The 14510-nt window shown below is 36.4% G+C and overlaps 1 protein-coding gene across 2 annotated transcripts in view; it reads right to left on the bottom strand.

Annotated features, from left to right (window-relative positions):
• Nucleotides 1–4761: 4761 nt before the first annotated feature.
• SMIM13 (small integral membrane protein 13) overlaps nucleotides 4762–14510 on the bottom strand; it is a 28369-nt gene continuing 18620 nt past the window's right edge. The window contains exon 2 of one of the 2 annotated variants that reach the window (XM_004694759.2): nucleotides 4762–7059. In XM_004694759.2, the coding sequence (XP_004694816.1) occupies nucleotides 6869–7059 (191 nt within the window). In that variant the 3' untranslated portion in view covers nucleotides 4762–6868. The remainder of the gene's footprint in view (nucleotides 7060–14510) is intronic. The other variant, XR_001146173.1, reaches the window with a different exon arrangement.

The raw sequence follows: 14510 nt of genomic DNA, 5'->3' as shown, positions 1-14510 counted from the left end.
TGTACTGCAGGCACACACAAAAAAGGATCAACAATGGGTTTATTTACAAAGGGGAAAGGAAAAGGTGCAACCCAGGGAAAGAGAGAGAAATAAGTTAACTAGAACATTCTACCAACTCTGCTGACTTGGAACTCCATATACACTGATAGCCACCAGCCATGCAGTCCAAAGACAATGACACAGTGCAGAGAGAGAGCGCACATGTCTCACATCGCTTCCTTATATCTCCCGCAAAGTCCCAGAATGCCTGCTTAGCTCCACCCTTGGGTCCTTGCACTTCTCTCTGTGGTACTGCTGGGAGTTGTAGTTTACTGGAGCAGGGGGTGGAGTCCACAAGACTGCAGAGTTCCTTTGGAACATCCTTTCCCCCTAACACTCTTGAGCTTTGAGATCAGTTTCCAAGTTCCTGGACTGGTGACCAATTTATGGTCATCTTCTCTATCTCATCTCCAGTTATCATGCAAAAGTTGTGGTCATGCTAAAAGTTCACATGATACCCTAGAATGAGCAACAGTTCTCAGAGCCACTTCTATGACAGTATTTAGCGTCACTGTTAGAACTACTTTACCTCTCAAGTCCTAGTTTCGACCCCGAACTTTCTATGTTACCCATTTATACCCATCACACTAATTTTATCCTCAATCTATCCCTTCCCATTCACCCAGCTTACCAGTGGCTTGCTGACCTGACTTCTTTTTTACAATCCAGCCTAAATCCCTGGGTTGGACTCCAATGATCTCATTAGATATTGGCCTTTTAGACAGTTGTTACTGGCCTGGTGACCATAAACTCCTCACCCTTGCCCTGTTAATCCTTGTCTTGCTCCTGTGTATCATTTCTTACATCAAACACACAAACTGGCTCAAACCATGATGAAGTAGAAGACAAGGGTTACACCACAGCCTTTACCACTGTAAAAAGCATGCACAGCAGATTCAGTCAAGAAGGGCAGCCTAAGAACCTCATCTATTTCTCTTCAATCCTAAATGTAGACACTTAGCTTCTCTCTTTCCTTAGTACTTCCCTGTATAAGTCCCTGCTATGTCTCAGTTCAGGATGATGATTTTTGAAATAGTAGCACACCATTGCCTTGGATGTTGAACCCTGATTAAATCTAATTGTCTTCCACTAACTCTTGCCTCTTGAGTTTTGGCTTACAAGAGTTGACTACCCAAAACCTAAACTGCAGTAATATTCTTACATTATGAAGTCTAACCCTGGCACAACATACTTTTCTCCAATCTCCATTCTTGGCATAGAATCACTGCTATAAGAAAAAAAAAAAAAATGAGTATACTTGTATCCCTATCACAACAATTAATGATTTCCTCTTAGATGGATTTTTGAAGTCATTTCTAGCTTTCCTTGCCTTTGGTCAGTTTCCTCATTCAGTATTCCTGGTGGCAAATGCTGATAAAAATGTGAGATGAGTGTCCTCCCTGGTGGAGTAGTGGCACTAAGAAGCTAAAGCCACTTCAACATGAGTTCCATCCCCCGCCCCAGAGGTGACCCACATGGCGGGACAGATCTCTCCTGACCCGCCTGCTGCTTCCCTCAGCAGTGTGCTTCGTCAGTCGGCCTGTTCTACTCCCTACTTTGTCTCTGGTGAATCCTCCCACCACCCCTGTACCTCTGGCCTGTACCCCAGTTCTGTATGCATAAATAAATACATAATTATTTTTTAAAAATGTGAGATGAGGCCCTCCCTGGTGGTGCAGCGGGTTAAAGCACAGCACTAAGAGGCTAAAGCCACTTCCACCTGAGTTCGATCCCCGCCTGCCCCGGAGGTGACCACATGGCGCCGCAGACCTCTCTGGACCTCCCCGCTGCTCCCCTCAGCAGTGTGCTTCGTAGATCTGCCTGTTCTGCTCCCTGCTCTGTCTCTGGTGAAGCCTCTAGCTACCCCTGAGAGCCTCTGGCCTGTACCCCAGTTCTGTATACACTAATAAATCTTTAAAAAAAAAATGTGAGATGAACTATAGTAAACACAGATTACTAACACTCTTGAGGAACTGAGTATGATGACAAAAATGCTAATCATGGTGAAGTAATTCTACTTTACTGTTATATATTCCCTTAGGCTCCAAGTTAAGTACTTTCTTGGAACCAGGAGTACTAAAAAAATCCCCCAAACACATCAGTGGGAGACATGTTCCAAGATCCTCCATGTTTACCTGAAACCACATAGTACCAAACCGTTCATACACTGCTGTGCCCTCTTCTTACACACCCATGATAATTAAATTAGGTGCAGAGATGAACGATAAAAAAGAACAATACACCACAAAAATAAAGTTTTGTGAATGTGGTCTCCTCAAAGTAACTTATGATATGTAATGTTTTTTAGCTGTGGTTGATAGTAAGTGAAATTGCAGACAGGAAAGCCATGATTAAGGGACGATTACTGTGTGCAGTCTTGAGCCCACAGATCTAGGGTGTTTGAAAATGAAGTGTAGGAAAAATTAGGTAAAGGGTGTCTCATTGGTAAAAATAGCTTTTACTTTATGCTCTCATGTTTAAGATATTCTCATATATCTTATACTTTATCAATTAAAACATATGCAACATTTCATTTAAATTTATTCTTTCAAGTTTAAGATGGAAGTTAAAACATCATACAGGTTAAAATCATAGACTAAAACAAAAGCAGTCGATGATCATTTACAAACATTTCCCCATCTCTGATTTTATACCTTATACAAAGGTATTGTTAATGCAATTCTAATTTCTTATAAATATATTAGTCAAGCAACAAGATGACAATGTATCACAGCACAGCACAGAATATTTCCTTAACAAAGCACAGTCCCAATATTTGGTGAACACTTCTGCATAGAGCTGATTTGGAGGGTCTTAAGTACTGGTTATGACACAGGCAACATATATACATTAACAAATGGAAAACATAACTTGTTAACATAAGATAAAATATTCTATGCTTAAAATTAGAAAATTATGGGACAATTTAAAAGCAGACAATTCAAAGTGCTTTAATTCTAGACCGATTACCAGAATATTCTCTGCTTGAGGACCTATATCCTTTGAGTACTAATCTTTGGCTCTTTAGTCAACTTCTAAAAGCACTTGAGGTTTATTAGTCAAAATCTGAAATCACACTGGTTAGTTATATTAAACCATGCCTTTTAAGAAATTTATGGCACTTTTGACTTAAAACTTCAAAAATAATACTGTTCTTGAAAGTAAAAATGCACTACTTTCAAATCTTTCAACATGCTTCGGTTTGAAATTCTGTATTTTGTGAAACCACAATAGTAGTTCCAACTTCCAGCAAAGTTTGAAGTGGTTTTTAAATGGAATAATATATATTGCATGGGCTGGCAAATCTATGAATTGGTTATCCACACATAATGATGTCTTTATGTCTTCATTGCAAAAACACCATAAGATGAATCCCACTTTGGCATGATGTAAATAAATGTTAAAAACCTTAACAATGCCACACAAATGTGTAGGGGTAGCTTAAAATGATGCTACCAATACATTGCATATAAGCAACAGTCACAACAGTTTTGCAGACAAAAAGAAAAGATTAGAGAATCATTGGCTGGAAAAGAAACAATCTATCTTAATCTTCAATTTTAGGTTAGTCTTCAGCACATGGCATTCTTGATCACCATTACTTGGTGAGCAGCCAGACAAGACTCTGACATATATGTTTTTAATGTTCAGAACCTTATAAGCTTTAAAATTAACCACTGGTTAGTCTGTCTCCTGAAAAGATGAAACATATTGTGATGAAATTATGCTAAGTTTAACTACAAAAGCACTAAAACAAGAAAAAGGACAGAAATACTATAGTACACAAATAATTCTGTGAACCATTTCTCTTGACTTGCTTCCTGATCTTAGAAATATATATTATGTGAATGTGTTCCTTTAAACAAAGGAAAGTTTGTAGAATTCTTCATATTGGAATGTGAGCCACTAGTCTTGGGGTACACTTCCTAAGTTAAACAGAACATTTCTTAAAATTCTATTAAATAAGGCAGTCTTGAAGCATAAATATTATGAAATATTAGCATGTAAGCCTTTACATGTATTAATTCATGCATTACCCTTGTTGGGAAAATGGTTATTTAAGCCTTCATGCTTTACTACTAATAGGACCGGAAGCTCACTGGCTACTTAAAATTTGTCATAATTATAATCTAAATCTGAGGTATCCACTATTAGAAAAGAATCCACAAATACTGGATGGTTTTGCTCATAGCAGGATTATAATGGATCAGGCGAGAAAATAATAATGGACCAGGCGAGAAGATAATAATAAACAGCTATATACTAGACATTTTATGGGGGTGGAGTGGGGAATGGGATCAAAAACAGTCAGGGGAGGGAAGTACATTGGACTATGGTGATGGCACATGGGTGACTTGGTGATGGGAAACCCACAGGGATTATAACTGAGATGAAAAAAAATGTACAAAATTATGTAAAAATAAACTGTTATATTAAAATTTAAAAAAAATCCACAGTTAGGACAGATAAATCTATCTTAATTATCCTCTGAGCATTTGGAGGCTTTTAGGCATTTTTTCCCCAATAGGATTTTTTTTTTGAGTTACTTATTTATTTATACATACAGAATTGGAGTACAGGCCAGAGGTGCAGGGGTGGTGAGAGGATTCACCACAGAGTGGGGAGCAGTAATACACTGCTGAGGAGAGCAGTGGAATAGTGGTGAGACAGGAGAGGTCTGCTGCACTATTGGGGTCATCTCCAGCTGGGGATCGAACTCGCACTGAAGTGGCTTCTGCTAGCTTGCAGTGCTGTGCTCCAACCTGTTGTGCCACCAGGGAGGGCCCAGAGGATCATTACTTTAGTGACATATAGCTAGCATCAGACATTATTAATTAATACTTGAAATCTGTGTCACTGTATATCCCACTCACATAAAAATAAAAAATTACATCAAGGGAATGAAATCAGATAGAGTAGGCCTTTCTTCAATGTTGGGGAAGAGACATGCATGCTCCATGCATGCCTTTCTGGTGTCCCAGGGGATATAATGAGTGGACTGTTCATAAGGAACAGGGGCACAGCAAATGAATGACAAACAATCGCAAGAAGTATGTTAATACAATCACACACTATCATAAATCAGAGGTGATATTCTGTGATGACTAGAAAAACAAGGGTTAATAATGTAAGAGTACTTAGATTAAAAGCTGGCATTCTAATTCTTACAATAAGCAGATAACACTGAACAGGGAGTTTCTTTATCCTTATCTTTCCCTCCCAGTAAACACTCTGTTCAAAAGTCAGTTAGAACAAACTTGAAAACCTGTCATTTTACAATGAAGCTAGTATTTTTAACTACTCTATTTTTCCCCTGTACCCAGTAGCTCTGAAGTCTTGGCACTTGTTTTTTGTTTTCTGAAACACATGCCTTGGATGTGATGTTCTCCCACAGAAAAGGAGTAATTAAGACCTCTAAAGTAGAAGAGTTTGTAGATTTTCAAGTTACTGCTCTAGAATCTTGAACACATTGCCAAAAAAAAAAAGAATGTTACAGAGGATGAATATCTTATTTTAAGAGTTGGAATTAAGTTCCTCAATAATGGCAATTGCTGAAAGAAAAATATATTCACAAACTAATTTTTATCTAATCCAAAATACCATCAATTTTAAGATGCACCACATGTATCCCTAAGACAAAATACAAAGTGACACAATACTTTCATCACATAGAATGTTTATTTTATATTTATTGAAGCACTTTTTTAGTGTCAAATTTTTAACTTGTACATATGTAAAGAATGTGTATGAAATAAATTAGTTAAGTTACAATTATAATTTCATATTCTGAGTCCAACTCCTTTGAATTATTTCTAAAATAAGTCATTGATGTCTAAATTCTTCCATGAAATACCACTTTTGGTGGACCGGTGATATAGCATTTCTTGAAAGAGTGCTCCACTGTCCTGTTTGATGTTAGCAGGAAGCGCGGGACAAAACGTTTGACACCTTACGATCATCTACTTGACATATGAATCAATAACATTAGTCTCACATTGCTTTGAATTGTTTCACCTATTTCAAGGGTTTTTGGCAATTTCCCCCATGCTTCTACAATGGGTGGCATAATATAGGGAATCCTTTTGCATATAACTCAGTCACAAAATACAGTACAGGTTCATCTACTTGTGGGTCCTGTAGAACATTTTGTTTTGCTTTATAAGAAAATAATGGAATTTTAGTAATTCCTCAAGGAATGGACATTTCCTTCACTAATACCAAATGGATGCCCACTACTGTATTTCTGTGCTTTTCTACAGACATAATAACTTTAGGTATCCATCCTGATTCAAAGTATATTTTTTTTAAAAGACATTTCTTAATGCTAACAAAACATGACAAGGTTTAATACCAACAATACAGTGAGGAAGCTGTAACCATCTGTAAGTTCACACAAACACAGGCTGAGATAATTGCTCATGATGATTGCCTGGTTGACAGTAATCATGAGATGCCTCCCAATTTCAGACAAGGTTAAATGTGTGGGGAAAATGCATAACTAATAAAATATGGTTCTTCCAACCTGTTAATATTTACCAGATTCAAACCACTGCAAGAAAATAAGCTCAAAAAGACAAAGGGATAAGAATGTAAGAAGAAAGACAGTGAAGCAAGGTTATTTAAAAATGAAATTGCAGTGGTTGAATTTGATTTTAATTCCCTTTATTTTCATATGGCTTACATGCAAATCTTTTTAAATTGGACTTAAAAATCTAAAATCCAAGAACAAGTGTTCTTCAATTTTTTAGCGAATTGCAAAGCCAAAAGTCAGGAAAGACAGGCTCCCAATTGCCTTCCATCATTTGCTAACACAGGTCGCCAGCTGGGGTCAGTGGCCTTCGTCAGCAGGCACCCTCCTCTGACGCGCAGATCTGATCCTGTGTGGAGACGTCGATGAAGCATCATCTTCTGTTTCAGACCCTGACGGCTCATGATCTCCCTCCTGGGACCCAGTGTCTCCCACCAGTTCCCGCAGAAACTTGAATTTTGATAAAAAAAGATGCCACACAAAATACCAACCTGGAGAGACAAAAACGTGATGAGAAGTTGTCAAACAAAATGTTAACCACTGAAAATACCCAAGTTAATTATGTGGGAGAGATAACTTACAAAACAGTACCTATAATATGAATATGTGATCACAGATATATATTTACATAACAATTATCAAGCATTCACTATGGACAAAGCATCAAAATAAACTTTGGGATGCTACAGAGGGCAAAAAGATTTTGCCTTTACAGAATTTAGAATGCAGCATGGTCCATGTACATTACAATTATAACAAAATTATGAATCTGAGTAAAAATGGTTTTTACATGAAAATAATGTTTTTGAGAGCATTTTCTCTGAGAAATAGTACACTTTGTTACTTCCGTAGACACCCAAGCTTATATTTAGTAAATGCATATATTAGCTAAAAACAAGTTTGCTTCACCCAGAATAAAAGTGATATTAAATGGTAGGAATTAACTCCACTTCAGTGAAAACATCACAGTCAAGACAAAGCTATTCATTCATATCTATTTTGACTGAGATGTTTGCACTGAAGTGGAGTTCATTCCTGCTGCAACTTGAATGAAGCTGGAAGGGACTATGCTTAGTGAAATAAGTCAGAAGGAAAAATATTGGGTGGTTTCACTGCTAGGCAGAATATAGGAGAACCAAAATAAGTGATCAGGATAAAAAATAATAATAGCAAATAAAAAAATTAACAGGCAACTATAAATGAGACGTTCTGCAGGGGAGGAAGAGGGACCCACACAGGAGAGGGAAGAGCACAAGGGACCATGGTGATGGTGCATGGCGCATTGGTGGTGGGAACTTTATGGGGACCACACATGGAAGGATAAAGCAAATATTGTGCAATAAATGAACAATGATGTAAAGTATCTATATAAAAAATACAATTAAAAATAAAAGACTAAGCTATTCATAATTTTCAAGAAATAATATATCTTCTTTCATTATATGATGAAAAAATAAAGCCACATTAATGGTACCTTAAACTTGAGATGTTATTTACACACACACATGCAAACAATATTTTTATGTAAAAATTATTAACTTTAGTAACTCTCCTTAAAAAAATTAATAACCAAACCTGAGCATGTGGGTTTAAGTTTAATCCCAGCATAGTCCCTCATAATCGTTTGGCTTTATGCTTGTTATATCATGCCTCAATATTCAGATTCCTCATTTCTCAGTTGTAAACTGAGACAAGGAATCATAATATCTGCCAATGAACTGTGAGGATTAAGTGAAGTGATCTAAAAAATATTTGAGAACAACTGTATCAGCCACAATCCATTCAGAAAGAAAAAAAAAACTACTCTAGGCTCAATTAAAGCCCATTTAATATTAGGAATTGATTACACAGTTGATGAAAGAAATGAGTAGTCGGAGGAGAGGTAGAGAAATAACTTGGAAGTTCAGAACAGGAAGCTGCTTCCACCCCTAATTTGGAAGGGCAAACAGAAAATAGAGGACCACCTGGCAAAGACTGAAACCACAGAGGGAAAAAATCTTTTTTTCCACTAGGAATTTTATGGTCATTAAGTTTTAGAGAGCCACAATAAGGAACAAACATTAATCAACAAAGGAGGTCACAGGCTAAAACCTCCAACTCTTGTATCAGAAAACCAAAGTGACTCCATCTTGTAGCAATGCCATGTGAGGCATGTGACAGGGAATTTCCTAACCTCAGAGGACAGTCTTTTTCCTCATTGTGTCTTTGCCGTGTATTAACCTATACTTTGATCCCTACACAACTCTAGTGAGCTTAGTAAAGATGCATGTGACATATTGCCCCTGACGTCTGGTGATATTAGTCTGACACAAGAATGACCACACAGACTATAAACAGGATTGAAATAACCACTGTCAGGGGTGCATGATGTGTTGCTGTCCACCCACAACTGGCACCCTGCCTGTGTAAGTTGCCCCTAATAAACATGATTAATAGAAGTGTTGCTTTGTCCTTCAGAGTGAAATTATTCTCTCATTTTGAGGGAATTTATTTGCTTCAGAGGTTGCATTTCATGACTGTGCTCCAAAATGTTAAGAGCATAAAAGAACATTAATCATTGTAAATTTTTTTTCATACAATATATTTTCTTGATGCCCTTTGCTTTAAACTTTCTAGTTTCATGGAAAAGCAACAGACCACAGAATATTCTGATGGCTAGCATTAATAAAAACAAAATCCAACCAGCTTTTCTACTGTGTTTCACTAGTCCAAAATAGGCCACTTTCAGAACATTTCTAGTTACTTTTATCATTGAATAAAATTCCATCGTATAAATGCAATACTTTTGTTTAACTAATTAACAGACATCTGCATAGTTCCTACTTTTTTGCTGTTACAAATAAAGTTTGCACTTTTGGCTGCAACCACCATTAATGTAAAAGTTTTCATTTTCTCTTGGATATGTATCTAGAGGCAGAATTGCTGAATCATATGGTAACTTTATGCCTCACCATTTGTGAAACTGTTAAACTGTTTTCCAAAGCAGCTGCGCCATTTTACTTTCCCTCTACATCTTGATGAAGACATTTTCTTTTCATCTGGGGACTCCATTTTTACTACTCCATGCGTATAGTTGTGCCACCACCTTCCAACAAACCAGTGCCAATATGCCATCTGTTTCCCTCCCAAATCCCCTTTTCTTTGCTGTCTTTATTGTTTGCATGAGCAATCATTAAATTCTTTAACTAAGTGCAAGATCTTTTCCTGCTGTATTTAGCCTGTGCATGCAAATACAGGCTATTTACACTCCACAGATGAATGAAACCATGTGCTATCTGTCTTGTACTTTCTAAGCTTATTTCACCTAAGATAATCACCTCAAGGATTACGTATCCCCAAAGACACTACCTCATCTTTTAAATAGTTGTATAGTATTCCAGTGAGTACATATTCCACAATTTGTTTACTCACTTACTGTTAATAGGCACCTAGGTTTCATGACTTGACAATTGAGGAAAGTGCTGCTATGAGCAGACATCCTATGTTCAAATTAGTTTCAGATTAGAGTTTTATGGGTTTTGCCTAGCAAAGTACTGCTGAACCAGGACTGCCACTGAAATCGCCATGCCATCTTCCATATAAGCTGCATCAACTTACAATCCCATCAACAGTAGATGAGAGTTCCTTTTCCTCCATATCCTCACCACCATTTGTTGTTTCCATTCTATTTTGTAAATTTTATTATACATTTATTGAGGTAACATTGGCTTACACTGTTATTGGTATGTTGGAAATACAGGATCCACTTTCCCTGTTGTATCACCACCTGTCTACACCACTGGTATGTCATAGACTTAGACTACAAAGATCGCCACTGTCCTCTCTTCCCTCTTTGTTCTCATCCCTCCTTCACCCTCTCACTCTTGGGATGCTTCAGTTCAAGACTGCTTTCAAGGGAAAATTTTTGGTATTTTGTTCTTTTTAACTAAGGAAGTAACATTGTTTTACATTCTTGTTAATATTTTGATAATGTAAGATTTCTCCCATCAAGTATGATCACCAGAGCCCTCTCTCCACCAAAGCACACACAGACCTCCACACAGTTGACTATGTTCTCTCCATCTCTTCCATTCCTCCCTATCTCCTTCTAACTCACCTTGGCTCATGCATGTCTCATGTATGTCAGCTTACAAGGGTTGGTTTTAAAGTTTGTCTTTATCTGGCCCTTTGATTCTTTATATTACATATATTTATTCTTCTCCACCTGACTTACCTTGATTAGCATAATCCCTCCCAGCTCCCTCCATGTTACTGCAAATGGAATGAGATTATATTGATTTCTGTGAAGCATTCCACTGTAGATACCACATCATCTTAATTCACTCATCTGTTTTTGGGCATTTGGGTTGTGTCCATGCATTGGCTATTGTAAACAGTACTGTTATAAATATAGGAGTTCAGATTCCTTTGAATTGGTGTTGTTGTGTTTTTCCAGACATTCTCACCAATAATGTCAGAGGGTTCCTTTTCCTCCACATTCTTGTCAGAAATTTTTGCGTCCAGATTTTTAATATGTGCCATTCTCATTGTTTTGAAATGGAATCTTGTGGCATTGATCTGCATTTCCCTGCTGATTATTATATGAACACTTTTTCATGTGTCTTCTCTGGAGAAATAACTAGCTCTTCTGCCCAATCTACTTTGTAGATTGTTTATATTTGTCCCTTATCAAATAAATGTATGTTGTGCAAATATTTTCTCCCATGCAGTAGGCTACCTCTTCATTTTGATTACTGTCCCTTTCAACTGTACAGAAGCTTCTCATTTTGTGTAGTACTAGTTGTATATCTCTCTTATGTTTTCCAGGCAACTGGGGATGAGTCTGCAAAGATATTCCTGAAGATAACATCATGTAGTATTTTATGTTTTGATGTCATTCATCCATGTATTTTGTCCACTTTCAGTTGATTTTCATGTATGGTGTGAAATACTGGTCTTATTTCCTTCTTTGGCACATGACAGTCCAATTTTCCTAACAATATATTTAAGAGATTTATACAATATATTTAAGAGGTCTTTGTTCCAGTATATATTCTTTGTACCTTCATGGGACATTATTTGTCCATATATGTGTGGTTTTATTTCTAGGCTCTCAATTCTACCCATTTGATTTGAGTGTCTACTTTAGTTCTAGTAACATACAGTTTTAATTATTATGACTTTATAGTATAGTTTGAAGTTCCCTTCTTTATCAGAAAAGTTTTGGCTTATGTGGGTACTTTGTGTTTCCATATGAATATCAGTAATTAATTTTCCATTTCTTTAAAGAATGCAATGAGATTTTTATTGAGGTTGTGTTGAATCTGTAAATTACTTTGGCCATAGGATGGCCATTTTGAAAATGCTGATTCTTCCTTTCCTTTAGCAGAGAATAGTTTTCCAGTTCTTTGTCTTGTCTTTTATTTCTTTTAATAGTGTGTTATGATTTTCCTTGAATACATCCTTCACCTACATTGTTGGTTTATTCCCATGTTGTTTTTCTTTTTTCTTTTTCTTGTTTCCTTAAATGAGATGGTTTTCTTAGTATCTTCTCTTAGGTCATTGTTTGCACATAAGGCAACTGATTTCAAGTATTGAAACTATAGCCATCACTTGCAAAATTGGTTTATTTTGTTTTTATATGAAGTCTTTAGGGTTCTAAATGTGTATTTAATCTAAATCATATCATCTGCAAATAATGATAACTTTACCTTTTTCCCAATGTGGAATCGTTTTATAGTTTTCTCTTGTCTAACTGCCCTAGCTAGGATTTCTAATTCAATGTTGAAAAGTAGTAATGAGTGTGAGCATCCTTGTCTTATATTTAGTAGAAAAGGTTTTGGTTTTTCACCACTGCCAGATGTAAGTTTGCTGTATATGGCTTTTATTATGTTAAGATGCATTACATTGATCCTCAATTTTTCAAGTATTTTCATTATAAACATATGCTGAATCATCTCAAATGTTTTCTCATCACCTATTGCTCTTTGTTAATATGGTGAATTATGCTGATTTTTATATGTGGAAGCCATCCTTGTGTTCCTGGTATGAATCCAGTTTGGTCACTATGTAGGATACTTTTAACGCATAACTAGATTCTGTTTGCTTAGGATTTTATTGAGGATTTTTAGATCTGTGTTCAATAGGGACATTAATCTATAGTTTTCTTTCTTTTTGTTGTTTTGTTTGATATTAGTATAATGGCTACTACACATTTCTCATAAAACATGTTTGGGACTATTCCTTCTCAGTTTTTTTGAAAGAATCTACACATGACAGGAATTAATTCATATTTGAGGGTTTCTTGGAACTCACTGGGAAGCCATCTGGTCCTGCATATTTTTTTGTGGGGGTGTTTTGTGGCAATTTTTTTTTTTAAAAGATTTATTTATTTGTGCATACAGAACTGGGGTACAGGCAGAGGCTCAGGGGCGGTGAGAGGCTTCACCAGAGACAGAGTGGGGAATAGAACAGGCAGATTGATGAAGTGCACTGCTGAGGGGAGCAGCGGGCAGGTCAGGAGAGGTCTGCCGCGTCATGTGGTCACCTCTGGGGCAGGCGGGAATCGAACTCATGCAGAAGTGACTAGATTCGATTCTCAGTGCTGTGCTTTAACCCGCTATGCCACCAGGGAGGGCCCGTGGCAAACGTTTTGATTGTTATTTCAATTCTTTTATTTGTGATTGGATAGTTCATGTTTTCTATTCCCTATTTAGTCTTAGATAACTGTATAATATTAATAATCTGTCCATCTCATCTAAATTGTTGAATTTGTTTGAATATAAATGCTCATATTATCTGATTATCCTCTGAATTTCTTCAGTCTGTGCTATAACTTCTCTTTTGTTTTTGTTCCTAATTTGTGTTTTCTCTCTTTTTTTTTTATTAATGAGCCATTAACACAGTCTTATAGGATTCATATATAATTCTTCACCACCTTTGTTAAGTTTATATGAGGTATGCCCTTATTTTTGATGTGACTGTAAATGGGGTTGTTTTCCTTTCTTCTGATACATTGCTTGCATATAGGAATGCAACTGACTTTTGCATATTTATATTGTATCCTATCTATTTATGTATTGTTTCCAGAGTTTTTGGTAAAGTCTTCTAGGTTCTCTATGTACACTATCATGTCATCTGCAAAGAGCTACATTTCTACTTCTTTTTCAATGTGGATTCCTTTTATGTCTTTTTCTTCCCTAATTGCTCCAACTAGGACTTTCAACACTAACTTGAACAGTAGTAGTCACAATAGACAACCTTGTCTTGTTTGTAAAATTAATGGATACATTTTCAGCTTTTCACCACTGAGTATGATACTGACTGTGTGCCTATCATGTTTTTTATAATGCTCAGCTAAATTCTACTTACCCCATTTTGTTGAGTACTTTTATCAGAAATGGATGTTGAATCTTGCTGAATGAATTTTCATCATCTATGGAAATGTTTATATGGTTTTTATCTGAATGATAATGACACATTAATATATGCTGACCCAGTCTTGTATCCCTGGGCTGGAATCTACTCAGTCAGGGTGGTGGATTGTCTTAATATATCGCTTTATTCAGTTTGCTAGGACTGTGTTGAGGATTTCTTTACCTATGTTTATTGAGGACATTGGTCCACAGTTTTCTGTACTTTCTTTGTTTGATTTTGGGGTTAGGGCAATGTCAGCTTCATAAAATGTGTTAGAGAGTTTTCCACAGCCTTTTTTTGATATTCTTAGAGAATGTGAGTAGATCACATAGTAGGTCCTCTTTGAAGGTTACATAGAATTCACTGGAGAAACGATATGGTCCAGTTTGTTCTTAGAGAGACATTTTATTATTCTTTTAAATTCTGCACTTGTGGATGGGCTATTTAAACACACTATGGATTCTTAGATTTTGTGAATCTAAGAAATTTAAAATTTGGTTGTCAAGTTTGTTTGCATAGAAATAGTATAGTCTCGAAAAAAAAAAAA

The sequence above is a fragment of the Condylura cristata genome, unplaced genomic scaffold (genome assembly GCF_000260355.1).
Source record: "Condylura cristata isolate star-nosed mole 26May11 unplaced genomic scaffold, ConCri1.0 scaffold00046, whole genome shotgun sequence".
Taxonomy (NCBI): Eukaryota; Metazoa; Chordata; class Mammalia; order Eulipotyphla; family Talpidae; genus Condylura; species Condylura cristata.
Note: the sequence above shows the minus strand (reverse complement) of the source record. Positions and strands in the feature narration are given on the sequence as shown.